The sequence below is a fragment of the Sminthopsis crassicaudata genome, chromosome 3 (genome assembly GCF_048593235.1).
Source record: "Sminthopsis crassicaudata isolate SCR6 chromosome 3, ASM4859323v1, whole genome shotgun sequence".
Lineage (NCBI taxonomy): Eukaryota > Metazoa > Chordata > Mammalia > Dasyuromorphia > Dasyuridae > Sminthopsis > Sminthopsis crassicaudata.
The window spans coordinates 361,664,396-361,679,800 of NC_133619.1; the positions used below are offsets into that span (position 1 = coordinate 361,664,396).

Consider the following 15,405-nt stretch of genomic DNA (forward strand, 5'->3'; position numbering starts at 1 on the left):
TTAAACTCTGCATCTTGGTACTATTAATTCATAATGTAGACTAACAAATGGTTTGTTTTGTTGCATGGCCTGCTGTGCGGTGGAATTCACAAAAGAGAGTAAGTCCTTCCCCTTTTTTCCTTTTTTTTTTTTTTTTTTTTTTTTTTTTTGTGACATTGTGTAATGCTAGTGCTTATTGGAGATGTTAACCTAGTTAATTCGACTTTGGCAAAACCACCTTATAAGTTTTTGTTGTTGTTATCTGCTCTTTTTTCATTTTTTTTAATTCTCGACCTTTCAGCAAACTGGAAGTGGTATTAAGAATAAGAAATTATTAATTTTCAATTATGTATCCTTTTTAGGTTTTCAGCATGTTTTTGGAGACTCTAGTGGACTTTATAATAATCCATAAAGATGACTTGCAAGACTGGCTTTTTGTTCTTCTGACACAATTACTTAAGAAAATGGGAGCAGATTTACTTGGATCTGTACAAGCAAAAGTTCAAAAAGCTCTAGATGTAACAAGGTAAAAGCATGGGATCTAGAACAATTTCAATTGTCTTTTGCTTGTTTTTGTTAACTCAATAGTTAGTACAGTGTTTTACACATAATAAGTGATTAATAAATTTTTATTGACTGAGAAGTATCATGTGGTCATTTCACAGCTACTTTTATCTGTCCTTCATTCAGATTCTTACTTTCCATCTACATAACTACATCCATATCTGATTTCCTTCTTATATATTAAACATATATACTTTTAATTGTCTAGCTACCAATATTTTTAGTAGTGCATATTTAACATGAATGTGAGAAGATATGCATGGTTTTTTGTTTATTTGTTTTGCAAAGGTGAGAATCCAGAAAAGAAAATGAAAGTAATGAGCTCAGTATTAGAAAAATTCCATTCAGGTTTTTTGTCTTCTGTTCCTCAAAACTTGAGGCAAGTAAATAAATTATTAGAGTCAGGTCCTGTACTCTGCCAAATTATTGTGCTTTTGACTGCATGATGTATGGGCTGTGAAGAGTGTATTAATCAGCCTAGTGTATTGCAAGTCAGAAGAGACTTGATTTCTGGGGGTAAATATTGCTTATAATCATTTATATATGTTACTTGCTGGATTCTACCAGGTCACCCCATAATTTTTTCTTTAAACATTCCTGCCCTAGTTCTGCCTTGATTCTTTCCCAAATGTGTAAATGGGAATGAAATTTTCAAATCATATTGTAATATGACCTCTTATTCCTGTTGGGATAAATGAGTATCTCTAACCATTGCTCCCTAAATTTTACTTTTACATAAGATTTTACTAGTTTTAACCTTTCTCTCATAACAACCGTGTAATATAGGTGGTATAGATATTTTTATCCCTATTTTATAATTGAGAAAGTGAGCTTCAGAGAAGCAAAGTGTGACATAGTCACACAGGAAGTGTCTGAGTTGGATCTTGAACCTTGTTCTTCTAAATCCCAAGATTTCTTGTGTTTTCTTTTGTGCTATGTTGCCTTGCTCCTTTTGGGAGGCATAATCAGAAGTATTTTTAAAATTCTGGCTATACAAACAAATTATCGTATAGAACTTGCTGCTTGCTGCAGGTGTTTAATCCCACTGTCAGCAAGGTGGGACTAAATGGGTGAGTAAGAAAGAACTCAGGAACTAAAAGTAACACCACACACTCTGGTTAAAATCTCTTTTCAGTTGTTACCTCCCCTGTTAATGGCTCACTGGTTGATATGTCTTTTTCAATGTTAATTATGGTGCGGTATTTTTCATACTTATAGAATCACTACTGAATACTTGACTCCTCTTTTGCAAAATTGGGAGTGGTAGTTGCTGAAGCAGGTTTGCAAAGAAAATCTAAGAAACCTCTTACCTAGCTTCAGCTTTCTCAGCATTTTATTAGCATCAAAATCATGGTGCTTCTAATATAAGGAAATTTTTATCAGATAGTTGAGCTGGAGGTCATCATCAAAAAAAGAAGCATAGACAGTGCTTATAAAGCAATGACAAATCCTATTAATAGAAAGTAATTTTAATTATGCTTTGATAAGAAAATGGTAATATAGTAATATATACATAGTACTTAGTACAGTTCCTGGGACATAGAAAGCACTCAATAAATGCTTGTTCTTTCTTTCCATATACATCTCCAGTCATGGTCCTTGATACTTAGATCTATGTGTATTTTTCAAGTAGAAGTTATAGTTTTATTTTTTTTCCATCTCTTGTCCACCAAAGCTTAAAAAAGCTTTTTTCTTAACTTTAAAAAATAATTTATTTATTTATTTTTTTTTCCTTTCTGAGGCTGGGGTTAAGTGACTTGCCCAGGGTCACACAGCTAGGAAGTGTTAAGTATCTGAGATTAGATTTGAACTCGGGTTCTCCTGAATTCAAGGCTGGTGCTCTATCCACTGCACCACCTAGCTGCCCCTCTTAACTTGAAAATTAAAAAAAAATTTTTTTGCATTTGAATCAGAAGACTTCAGTACAAATCAAAACTCTTCTACTTTCTAAAGACAACATTGGATAAGTCACTTAACTATTCTGAACTACATCTTCTAGTACGAACTTGAAGGGATTAGATTCAGTGATCAGCTCCTACTATAGTCCCAACCATTGACCTGCCTGCTTGCTTTCAAGGATTGTTATGTGTTAATGAATAAACATTCCTACTTTTAATACCATATCTTTGTGGTTGTTAGTGGTCCCATCCTCCTATCCACAAATGGAAAACGTTACTTGAAATTCTTGTGATTTCTTCAGTGTTGACATTCTGTCCCTTAATGCCAACCATATCCCCATTAACTATATGAGGAGTTGTTCTTTGTAAGTTGCTGTGACCAAACTTCTTTTCTTATAGCAAACCTACAATTTATGAGCCTCTTTGAACTTGGCTTCTTTGTTCCTTTGATAATAAGTAGGTAGGGGAGTCATGTGACTTGGGACCTCTCTCGGCCTCAGTCTTCCTCTGTAAATTGAAGAGGTTGAATTCTATGACTTCTGGAGTCCCTTTAGCTTTAGTATTCTTTGATCTTCACAGATGTGTTCTAAGTTCTTTTCAGCTTGTGCTTATGATTCACAAGCATAATATGCAAAAATTAAGGAGTTTTTCTTCCCCTGCAAAAGGCATTGGAATTAGTTAAGCAAGATAGCTAGCGATTTACCTGAAAATGAAGACATAGGAAAGTCTTTGTCCCCTAGGGGTTTAGATTTCTGGGCCAGAGTCTGGTAGCAAAGCAGAGTATCTGACTTGGTTCAATGTTGGCAGGTTTCCCGCACCAAGCAGTCCATTTTGGTAGTGATTGAATAAAATAACAATAGGAAATTAAGTGGTTATCAGTCCAGGGTCTTTTTCACGGAATCAGCCCAGGCACAAGAGAGGATGGGGTCAGAAGAAAAGGTTGATTCAAGAGGAGACAATGTATAATTAGGACACAAGGTGAGGTTTCCACATCTGAAGCTGGGTCAGATAAACAGAGGCTAGAAGATAAACTGAGTAAAATATTATTATAGGAGAACTCAAGCTCCTTCCATATCTCTTCCTTTATCTCTCCTGAGCTAACAGGTTATCTCTAGAATATTTTTTCACCTACCTCTATTTCTAACTAAGTTTTAACCAAATGATCCATAGATATTCTTGAAATAATTTGTTGTGCAAATTTTGTTTTTCCTATGTCTATTTAGATAGAGTTGCACTGTGTAAGAACTAATTTATGACAGGACATTTTTGTTCTATTTTTTAAAAGTAAAAATCTTTTATGTATCTGTCTAGGGATTCCTTTCCCTTTGATCAGCAGTTTAACATTTTGATGAGATTCATTGTGGATCAGACACAAACGCCAAACCTTAAGGTCAGTTACTATATTTGTTATAAAATACATAAATATTTGGCTTTTATGCATAACAATTACATATAAATGATATGTGTTTTCTGTACTAATAAATTTATTGTGCAGTCTTTGGGGTAAAAGATATCAATAATAATATCAATAAAATCAAATGACTTTACATTTTGAAATAAAGACCCTTTTTATCATTTCATATTTGATCAATTCTTTTTAAATCTCCCTAGATGATGTCACTACACCAAATATGACTAGCAAAAAAATTTACTGTGAGTTCAGATTGTACACTTAGCATTTGCAACACTTTAATTTTACAGGTCAAGGTTGCAATTCTGAAATACATTGAATCTCTGGCCAGGCAGATGGATCCAACAGACTTTGTAAACTCTAGCGAGACAAGGCTTGCTGTTTCAAGAATTATAACCTGGACAACAGAACCAAAGAGTTCAGATGTGAGAAAGGTATGTTTAAAAAAATAGTTAAAGTCTGTATATGAAGATTCAAACTCTCCATAGGTATGTGTTTAAAAATTATCATTCAGTGAATTGCCATCATATTTTCTAAAAATCTCTTGAAGCCCAAAATACTGGTCTGAACTTCCATCCTTGTTCAGCAGCTGTCTATTAATCTCTCAGATATCTGTTCCCAGTAGAAAAATTTCAGTTTTTCTAATTGATTGTTCAGTGTTTATTACATAATGAAAATGAAAAAAAAGATTTAATCAACATTTCTATCATTCGTTAATTTGTCTAGCCATTCACTCAGTAGAAATTATTGTTTACTTCAGGAATTTGAATTAAATGATTTGTCCAGGGTCACACAGTTAGGAGGTGTCTGAGGCTGGATTAACCAGGTCGTCCTGACTCCAGGGTAGGTTTCTATCCACAGCATCCCTTGGAATTGACTCTTTGCAATTTTGGTTTAAAACCTTTTTCTCTTGATACCAGTGAAACATAGAGAGAATGTATAGATTTGATTCTCTCCAAAGAATATTAGCATTAAATCTCTATTTTGATAGATCAAGATCACTTCCTACTTACTGTTCTGTTCTCTTAGTCTAAAAAAATTACTAGTAATTTGTGATTGACCTACTGAATTAATTAACTCAGAATAAAGGCTTAAGTAATGACTGCTTCATTTAGTTTCCAGAAACCCAGATCTCTGAATTCCTTAGGAAGTGAAAAAGGGTCCTTTTAAAGTAGCAATCACTACTTTTGGATATAGGAAGGTACAGATGATCATAACATGGACATTTGGTCACTTTATCCTTTTACCTTTGTTTACTATGTATGAAAGAAAATTTATTTACTAAATTAAATTTTTATTATAAGCAATAAAATTAGTTTGCTTAGAATTAAAAGCTAAATCTTGGAAAGAGTGATGAAATAATTCTTTTATTATTAAAGTGGGAGAGAGTGATAAGAGAGTATTTCATAAAGTCATTAGCTAAGATTCTCTTTATTATTTTGTTTTAACTTTTTCTTTGTTATAAAAGAGGGTTCAGTTGGAAGGTGCATATGAGAAAATGACTGGCTAGATAAACAAAGTAGTATTTTTAAGTAGTAGTATTTTAAAAATCAAAAATAGTAATTTTTTTTTTTTAATTAAGCAAAAATTGCAGGAGTGAGAAGTAAAGGTCAGTGATAAGCTATTTGTAGAACTGCTTTGTAAATAAATGATTCAAATATTAAATGGACTAATTATATGTTTTCTATTTTATTAAAATGTACAATCTTCTATATCCCATTTTATATATCAATGTTATTTATAATTTAATGTAATAAAAATACACATCTTTAAGTTTTTAATCTCTTTTCCAAAGAGATACAAATTTCCCCCATTTAAAGTAAATTAGTAGCACTTTATTGTATAATTAGAAATTTCTGAGACTGAGATCACAGTAAATGCATAAACTTAGTCTAAATATTTTCCACTATCAACACTTTCTATAGCAGACATTATTTGCAAGACATCATTTTTCAAAGTTCATTTCATCATATTTGTTGACTTTTGTAGCCTTTCGACAAGTAAATAGAACATTTTTTAAGACAAAAAAAGCAACAAGGAAAGTAACATCTTCAAAGTTTAACTGATTTATTATCTCCTCTTTGTGAATTACTTCCAAAGCTCTCTCATTATTCCCAGCCTTTTTTTGAGCTTCTAATAATCCACTTATTCATATCATAGTCCCCTTTTGGCCTTGGGAAATTGTTTTCAAGAGTTGTAATGATCCTCCAGCTCTGCCCTCCCCCCCTTCAAAAAATATCATCTCTTGGTCACTGACAACTTATGCTTATGTATCTTTCTCTAAGCTTAGCTTGATGAATGTTCATTTTATCACCTATCCTTCATTCATAATTTTTCCAGTTTAGGTTAAAGTCTTTTAGAACTTTTGCTCTACAGAAATGAACTGAACTAGCTACACCCAGCAAAAGAACTCTAGGAGATGATTATGAACCCCTACATAGAATTCCCAATCCCTCTAAATTTTATCTGCCTGCATTTTGGATTTCCTTCACAGGCTAAATTGTACACTATTTCAAAGTCCGATTCTTTTTGTACAGAAAAACAACTGTTTGGGCATGTATACATATATTGTATTTAATTTATACTTTAATTTATTGAACATGTATTGGTCAACCTGCCATCTGGGGTAGGGGGAAGGAGGGGGAAAATTGAAACAAAAGGTTTGGCAATTGTCAATGTTGTAAAATTACCCATGCATATATCTGGTAAATAAAAACTATTAAAATAAAATTTTGGGGGAAAAAAAAAAGAACTTTTACTCTACTTAAAAGTATCCTCAACAATCTAGAATTACCTTCATAAAGCTTCACACTGGGATATTAATGAATATTAATATTAATGAAAGAGGGCAAAAAAATATAACCATAATTGTTTTTTGTTTTAAATGGCTTGATGGAAGCTGCCTCATTTCAGAACTGTGTTTGGAATAGTTTCTGAATGTGGGCCTTCAAATTGCAAATATTTAACAGAAGTAATATTGCCCTAATATCCTTTCCTCAGTTTTGAAAATATCATCCTAAATTTCACAATAGGAAAATATGAATAGTCGATTTACTCTGATTATTTGGGATTTCAAAGAAAAACTTATTTAAGTAAAGAAATCAGTATTTTCCCCTTACCTTGAATTTTCTGGATATATTAACATAGAGCATTTCTACGAAGGTGGGAAATCAAAATTGTGTTATGCCAAAAGGATTAAATGTTCCTGCTTGTCTTTCATTTTCTTGGAATGTCTAGTTTCTAGTGAATCCTATGAGAACTCTGCATGGAAAAAGTTAAAATGTTAATTGGTCTCATGGTTACTTTCCTTTGATTTAATGATAATAATGATAGGTGTATGCAGGAGCATATATAACAATCTGGCTTATTACTAAGATGTTCCCCCCCCAAAAAAACAACCCAGCATTTAAAAATGTTTTATCTATACAAGCAATTAATATTAGTAGAAAAATGTGTTCATTCTATATTAGTGTCACACAAAATCAATTTTTGCATTATACAAGGCAGGGTATACTATAATCTTGATAAATACTGAAATCCCATTTCTTTTTCTGCACTCTGAAAGCCCCAGTAAGTCTGCCATGTTGTTATCCATTCATTTATTCATTCATTTATTGGTTAGGTGTTTTTATTTCTTTTTGTTGACTTGAACTTTTAATGTTTTAGACAGACCTGTCTTTGTCCAGTTAACATACAAGCTGCCTCCTTGCACTCTTATTTGGTATGACAGGATTGGTTATTAAAAAAAAAAAAGCTTTTAATTCTGGACTTCAGCTAATTGGATCACAGCTGATCAAGTTTCTGTGGCTAAAATTATAACTAATGCAGCATTGCAATGGCTTGCTTTCCTCTTTTCATCTGTTTTTTTCCTCCCATGTGATAAAAAAGATAAGGACTAGATCTGAGGTTTTATTATTCTGTAGGAAATTTCCTTTTCCAGTGCAGGTTAGCACCTTTTCTGCAGCTTTTGGTCTTAGAGAATTACCCAAGCTACTGAGAATTTGATTAAGTAACTCCAAAATCACATAGTAACTCCATATCAGAGGCAAGATTTGAATTCAGGTTCTCCTGGTTCCAAGACCAGTTCTCTCTCCTCTCTTTCAGACCTCTAGCTGCTAGCAAGTACCAGATCTGACCTACATTTGTAGAGAATGTTCATGATCCAAGAGTTTGCTTGCACTGATCAAATCTCAGGTCCTATTAAAAAAAAGAGAGAGAAAAAATATGAATTTAAAAATGGGAAACATTTAAGATAGAGGCTTCCAAGACAATCCAATAATGAAATGGGTAATTTTAATATTTTTCTTTAAGATTGAGTCTTTTGATCATTTTAGATACCTTATCTCTCCTCACTGTATTGCATTTTAGTTGTTGACAGAAGCTTTTTTGAATGTTGAACTCTTCCATCTACAACAGTCAATGGCAAGTGGATAGAGATTCAGGCTATTTATGAAAGGTAGTCTTGAATTTAATAGATAACACAATAGATTTTAACCCTCAAATCTTGAAAGGCTATAAATCTAAGACTATTATAAATAATGAAGTCTATAAAATTCTAATAATGAAACAGTGGGAATAATGAAACATTAGGACTTTTAAGATTTAGGGTACATTATTGTTGAAAAACGTTAATGATGGGGTTTTAAAAAATTCTAATTAGAAAATGAAGTATACTTAGGTAATGTTTTCATATAAAATTCCAAATTAAATTATGTTTAACCAATAACCATAATTTAAGAACTTTCCTTTTCTCTTTTATTAAACAATATTGCCTTTCCTGTTTGTCAGCCTCAGCCACAGCATAGTCGGGTAGGTGAGAATTTCCCAGCTAGGTCAGCTTCAACTTCTGGGCCTGGAGAAGGAAACTTGGAAGAAAAATGTAAACAGGTAGACTAAAAGCTGTGTACACTAATTTTTAAAAACATACTTTTATGTTTGCATTTTAGATTCCTAATACAGATTAGGCTTGTGAAGAAACTGGAAAGATAATGAAAAAACCTAAAATCTTAATATAAATACCTTGTGTGTCCATGTGTGTGTATATGAGTTTGCATCTCTCAATATATTGTTTTGTGATTAACTTTCACAATGAAATAATTATTAGTAAAAGCAGGTCTTAAAAGATACCCTAAGAAAGAGGAAAAATTCATTACTACCATTATAAAATTCATTTCATTAATAAAAAATCGGCATTTAATCAGCATTAATAAAAGATCAGAAACATACCAACAATAGGTCAGAACTTAGTTCTTAAAACTTTGATAAAAAGATTTCTTTCTGCTTTAAGTATGAGAGAATTTCTTAAATAATCTCTATGAAATGAACGTCTGTGACAGGCTTTTCATGCAGTTCTCAAAGTATTCTGAAGTTTTAAAATTCTCTTTCCTCTCTCTTCTCAAATTAGTAATCAAAGTAGTGTTCCATATCACTTTATAGTGGCCTTACAAATCCTTTGTAAAGAAATTCCTTCTAGTACAAAGTTTAGATAGGAGTTAAATTGTTTGTGTAGTTTCTAGCCAGTAGTACCAGCTACATTATGTAAAACTTGTGTTGATGAGGACTGCCTAACTTTACCATCTCATCATCTATGTAAGAAATATTACCCAAAAGATCACCATTAGGAAAATCCAACACCAATTTGGGATTCTCTTTCTATTTATATTGTTGGGTGGTATCTTTTTTGGAAGCCAATAATTTATAAAAAATCAGACTATCTGTAGAAAAGTGAATGGCAGCATAATTGAATAAGAATGTTACATTGGACTTTTAAAAATGTATATGTGTCAGGGGCAGCTAGGTGGCGCAGTGGATAGAGAGCACTAACCCTGAAGTCAAGAGGACCTCGGTTCAAATGTGGCCTCAAACACTTAACACTTCCTTGCTGTGTGATCCACGCAAGTCACTTAACCCCAATTGCCTCAGCCAAAAAATAATTTTTTTTTTAAATGTATGTGTTGATCTATATTTGGAATTAAGTAAAAATCTCACCTAATTATTCTCCTTCCTTGAATTCCATTGTGTATTATGTCCTCTTTCCTCCCTTTTTTCCCAAAAAAATTACTTCAGTGGACTCTGGAGTGAAAAATCCATTAGATTTAGAGCATTAGCTTTCCTCTTAAAATTCTATATTTGATAAATAAAATCTTTAAACAAGTTAACATTCTCATTGTCAGTTTGGAACTAAATCAGTTTTCCTCATTTCCACTCCCTTCAAGGGCTTAGAAAAGAAAAATGTGATGATTTTTGAAAGAACTTTCAAGTGAAGTATGCCTTGCAAAAACTGTATCAACCATAGTTATTGTTATAGTCTCTATCTCTTCAGATTCCCCCAAAATTGGTTCTTCTATAGAATGAGAAGATCCAAACTATTTCTGTATGTTGTGATTGACAGTTGACACTAAATAAATTGACACTTAAGTAATACAATCTTAAATTTTGTTATGGCAAAAATAAGCTTTTAAGAATGAAAATAGATTTGGTTCCTCTCTTTACTGAACAAAACCAAAAATATACAAAAATCTCATAATAATTATGATTTGTTACTTCTACTCCATAATCTTGGTCATATGACAAGAATTCTTACAAACAAGCAAATGACCAAGAGAGGTTCTTTTAATAACAGAATTGATTTTTTGGTTCCAGTTCTAAATGAACTACTTGAAGCATATGAGAAAGTAAATAAATATTTTAAATAAAATTTCTTGTAAAATAAGTTTTTTATCTGTCTACTCACTTTTTTCTCCTGGGTCACTTTTCTTTCCTAGTTGGATTTTTTTAAAATTAAGATTGAATTTTAGTATTATCGGGAAAGGATTCTATATAGGCACATATTAAAGCATAGAGAATTTTCTACTTTTTTCACAATAGTTTAAAAAAATATATTACCATATCAACCAGTAGCACATTTTCCTGTTCAGCTTCTAGATCTGGGTTTCTTCAATTCCTGAATGATTTGTCATTAATTTCATCAGTTAGTACATGAAGAACTCAAACCCATTTTTAGCATTTGAGTCTTCTCCCAGGAAGAATCTATGACCTTTTAAGTAAATGCATTAGCACGTCATTAAAAATGTAACAATGAAAAATTCAAAGCTAACAGTTCTGCTTCTAAATGTTGCTTTAAATCAAAGCAAAGCTCTAATCTTAAGCTCTTAAATTTATCATTTAGTTAACTACATTGATATGTTTTCAATGCTAATATTAAAGCCTGCTTCTCATATGTGAGGTGTGCAGTTCTGCATGACATTTTTCTAATACTGTGCTCTAAGTATCCCAAATGGGACTTGCATGGATTTTCTTTGAACCATTTTTTAATACTAATATAGCATTATACTGTGATTGTATCTAAAAATAGCATGTTAGGAAAGCTTTCCTTTGTAATTATGACTAATTTAAAATATGTTAATGTAATGTTGTAATTCATATTTCATTATTATAATCAGGAAAAAATTGCTTTTTGTCTGTGTCACAAAAGTAGGCCTCCCTCTGGTGTTTCACTTTGGAAAAGCTGCTCTTTAATACATTTAAATTGTCAGGAAAGAAAACATTGTGTTTTCTTTTGTTTTGTTGTTTTATTTATTTATAGCTGGAACTTACTGCATGGTGCCCTGACTGTTTCTTTTCCTCTCAAACAAAATAAATGTCTAGGGTTTGAGAATTATAATGGCTTTGCAGTATTTTATGATTTGATAAAATATCTCCACATGTGATACTTTCTCAAAAATTCCTTGCCATACATGAAATTATTTTCCAAAACCTTTATTAATGAAAACATCCATTGAGCAATGTTTTGTTTGCCCTGAATCTGTGATTTCATCACTGTGTCACTGTGGAAACTTCCTCTACCTGATATTTTATGCCACATGGAAAAAATTATTTATATGTTAAGAAGTTACAATTATTGTTCTAAGTCATGGCTTTCCTACTACTACCTTTTTTTATTTATCTTGAAAATTGTAGAAATTTGTAAGAAACTCAAAGTATTTGTTAAAATTTTATTTTGGTGTGATTTTTCTAAATTCCTATAATTAGAGCTGTTCTGAGGTACACTCTTTTGATAATTTCAAATTACGTACTTCCCAATTCTCATTATTGTAAAGCTATGTTACAGTACTTTGCTGCAATAAATCCTTGCTGTTTAGGGTGAAGCTTGAATTCCAGTGCTACTGCCATTGCTTTTATTTACTTTTACTATTACTTTACTATCTTTCCAAGGAAGTCTGCAATTTTTTTTTTTTTGCCCAAATTAATAAGGAAAAGTACAATATTTTCAAAACTGCCAATTTCTCTAACATAAGCAAAGATTTGTATATATTGTGTATATTCCAAATGTTTTTAATAACATTTTTATTTCTTCATCATTGCTTAGTATTTAAATATGATACTCTGAAGTTGTTCTTGGGTCATCCTGAGATATTACCAAAAAAAAAAAAAAAAAAAAACAGGTGTGTCCACTGGTTAAACAAAAACATGTTAATAAGAATTAATTTTTCCAGCTTACATCTAGTCTTTTATTTCATATTTTCTTGCTGAAAGACTGGTTGTAATTCTAATAATGGACTTTAAAAAAAAAAAAAGATTCCTTAAAGTTTGTTTGGTGTGCTTTCTTTATTTAGCACTCTCCTTTCATGGTACTTAAAAAGAGAAGAAAGTCAAGATATTAAAATGATCATTGTATCTCACATATTTCTAGACTGAAGGCCAATTGTCAAATGGTTGGTGATATTTTTTATAGGGTTTTTGATATTTTTCTTTTTAAGTCAAAGAATTCCCGTTCTGAGTAAATATATCATGCTGATAAGAATTTTTTTTTTTTAATTAAATCTGGGTTTTTTTTAACTCAATTAATAAGAAGTCTTTTTTTTTTTTTTTTTTTTTTTTTTTTTTTCTAGGCAGCACAAATCGTGCTTATTTCTCTGTTTGAACTGAACACTCCAGAGTTTACCATGTTACTTGGTGCCTTGCCAAAAACATTCCAGGATGGTGCCACCAAACTCCTACATAACCACCTGAAGAATTCCAGTAACACGAGTGTGGTGAGTGTCTTGTATAGTTATTATGACTTCACCCAGGTTTCTTAAGTTACTTAATAATTCCCTAGCCAGATATTATAGATATGGAGTATGGGACCCAAAGAGATAAAGAAGTACAATGCCAGAGAAATCAACCAACCTCTTTGAGCCATCAAAGCACATATATCATGGTTCCCTTTACCAGCTCCCACCTACCTACTTAAGTCAGAGTAGTGGTCCTAATTGTGACTAATCCAAAAATAAAAATGAGAAGTCAAATAAGAATAAGCCAAATAGGAAGTGGGTGAGGTAGGAGAAGAAAATGAAAAAAAGAAAAACTCCTAATTATTTGAAATCAAGTTATAGTTCTGAGACTCTTCATAGTGGGAGCTAGTCATTCTCAGGCAGACACAATTTCTTATCCTCTAAAAAATGTTGATTTAGATTCACATGTGGCATCAAATGAGAAATCCTTCCATTGTGGGTGAAAGGAAGATGATACTAGTACAGGTCACCCCACCGGAAGAGTACCAAGACAGTGTTTGTCAACCTAATACTTAAATAGTATCTGCTGCTTTCCTGGAGCATGTTTATGGGACGTAATAGGGTCTCTTCCAAGACTTGTAAATCTGATGATAACCAATGTCCATTTAGGGTGAATTCATGTAGGGATGGATTATTTCCCTAGAACACACTGCTAGGAAATATAAAATCCTGGACAAATAACTGAAGGTCTGGAAGCACTGGCAATGTTTTCATTATTCCTGCAGATTTGTTTTAGCAATATTGCTACCAGCTATATAGTAGAGTAGATATTTCAGAAGAGAGAGGCTGGTTTCTGAAATAAATAGCTAGTTAAGAAAATGGTACTTGAGAATATGGTTTGTATTTCTGGACCATAATTTAAAATAAAATAATCATAAACTTTATACATAATGAAGGTTGGTAAAAAAGATATATTTGGCAGCAGTCAGACTTTAAATTGAAAAGGAAGACAAGAAGCAAGCCCAGCTACTAGAGCAGGGGCTATAAATCTTTTATATATTGTGAACATCTTTGACAGTCTGGAGAAGTCTCAGGACCTCCTAAATGAATTTCATAAGATTACAAAGAAAACAAATTATGTTAAAATTATCTTCTATACCCTTCAGATTCACGGATTCCAAATAAAGAACTCTTGCTTACATATATTATCAGTTACAACATAGAAGTTTAAAAAAAAAAAAAAAACCAGCAGTAGAGAGGCCCAAAAATTTCATAGAAGAAAAATCTACAAAGGGAAACTGCAACAAACAAATTAGTTATGCAAAAAGCTTTTCAATATGATGAACTTTAAATTGTCTATCTTGTCTTCTTATTATTTATCTCGTTTAAGAACTTCCCTCTACTCATTTCTGAAACATACTGAAACTGATGTGAGCTCCTCTGAAATTAACTAGTGTGAAAAGTAGCATGAAAAGCAATAAAATCTCAGTTCTCAAATGCACAAAGTATGGATATACTAAAAATGGCAGAGAAATGCCAAACCACCTCAATAAATACAGGGGTAAAGGAATTATTAACCTCTCCCCACTATTATTTGATATAATCTTAGAAGTGCTAGTGATGACAATAAGAAGAAAAAAGAATAATCAAAAATATAAATATCAACAAAGAAGTTCAATTATAAAGTTAAATAAATCAGGATAATTTGTAAACAACATGATGATTACTGGCAGAACACCAAAGAATCAACAGTGATATTGAGATATTCGTTTTAGAATGTGGCAGGATACAAAATAAGGCCAGAAAATTGTATTTTTTTCATAATAATAACAAAACCCAGAAGAATATAATAGTAAGAGAATTCTAATTCAGAATAAATACAAAATGCCAAAGAATTGGAAACCAAGAGGTGTCCATTATTTGGAGAATGATTCTAAATTTATGATGTGAGTAAATTGGAATATTTCTGTGTCACTAAAAGGGTAGGAATACATCTATATAAACTGGTGCAGAGAGAAACAGAAGCAGAACAATTGTTACAATAAGAATATTTTAAAGACTTATATTTCACAAAATCTAAGCTCTCTAATTAGTGTAGTGACCATCCCTATTTCCAGAAGACTAATGATGATTTTTGCTACTCACCTCTTCACAGAAAGAGAATGGATTCAGGATGAAGAATAAGGTGTATACATTTGTAGACATAGATAATATGTAAATTTATTTTGCTTAATTGTACATATAAAGGTTTCATTTTTTTCCTTTCAAATTGGTAGGGTTGAGAGAATAAATTTTTTGTTTGTTAATTGAAAAATTAAAAGGGCAGGAAAACTATGTGTATTGTGAGTCTACTATAAGTTCTATAAATAGAATTTCAAAGCACTGTAGAAATAAAGGAAAACTAATTTTTGGAAGGATATTCATTGCTTATGTTTATTGCTTGCAAAATACATTATTAGCTAACTTTATAGACTTGTTTCTCTGCATCTTAACTAGCAAAGAGTTACTTTTGTAGAGTTAGACAAAACAATTTTTAAATTTCTTTGAAGGAACATAA

General features: G+C 31.7%; 1 protein-coding gene across 13 annotated transcripts in view; it reads left to right on the forward strand.

Moving 5' to 3' along the window:
* CLASP1 (cytoplasmic linker associated protein 1) overlaps positions 1-15,405 on the forward strand; it is a 315,917-nt gene that overhangs the window by 253,357 nt on the left and 47,155 nt on the right. For all 13 annotated transcript variants that reach the window (XM_074301768.1, XM_074301766.1, XM_074301767.1 and 10 more), the window contains 4 exons: positions 342-505; positions 3,753-3,831; positions 4,143-4,286; positions 12,744-12,887. In XM_074301768.1, coding sequence (XP_074157869.1) covers positions 342-505; positions 3,753-3,831; positions 4,143-4,286; positions 12,744-12,887 — 531 coding nt within the window. The remainder of the gene's footprint in view (positions 1-341; positions 506-3,752; positions 3,832-4,142; positions 4,287-12,743; positions 12,888-15,405) is intronic.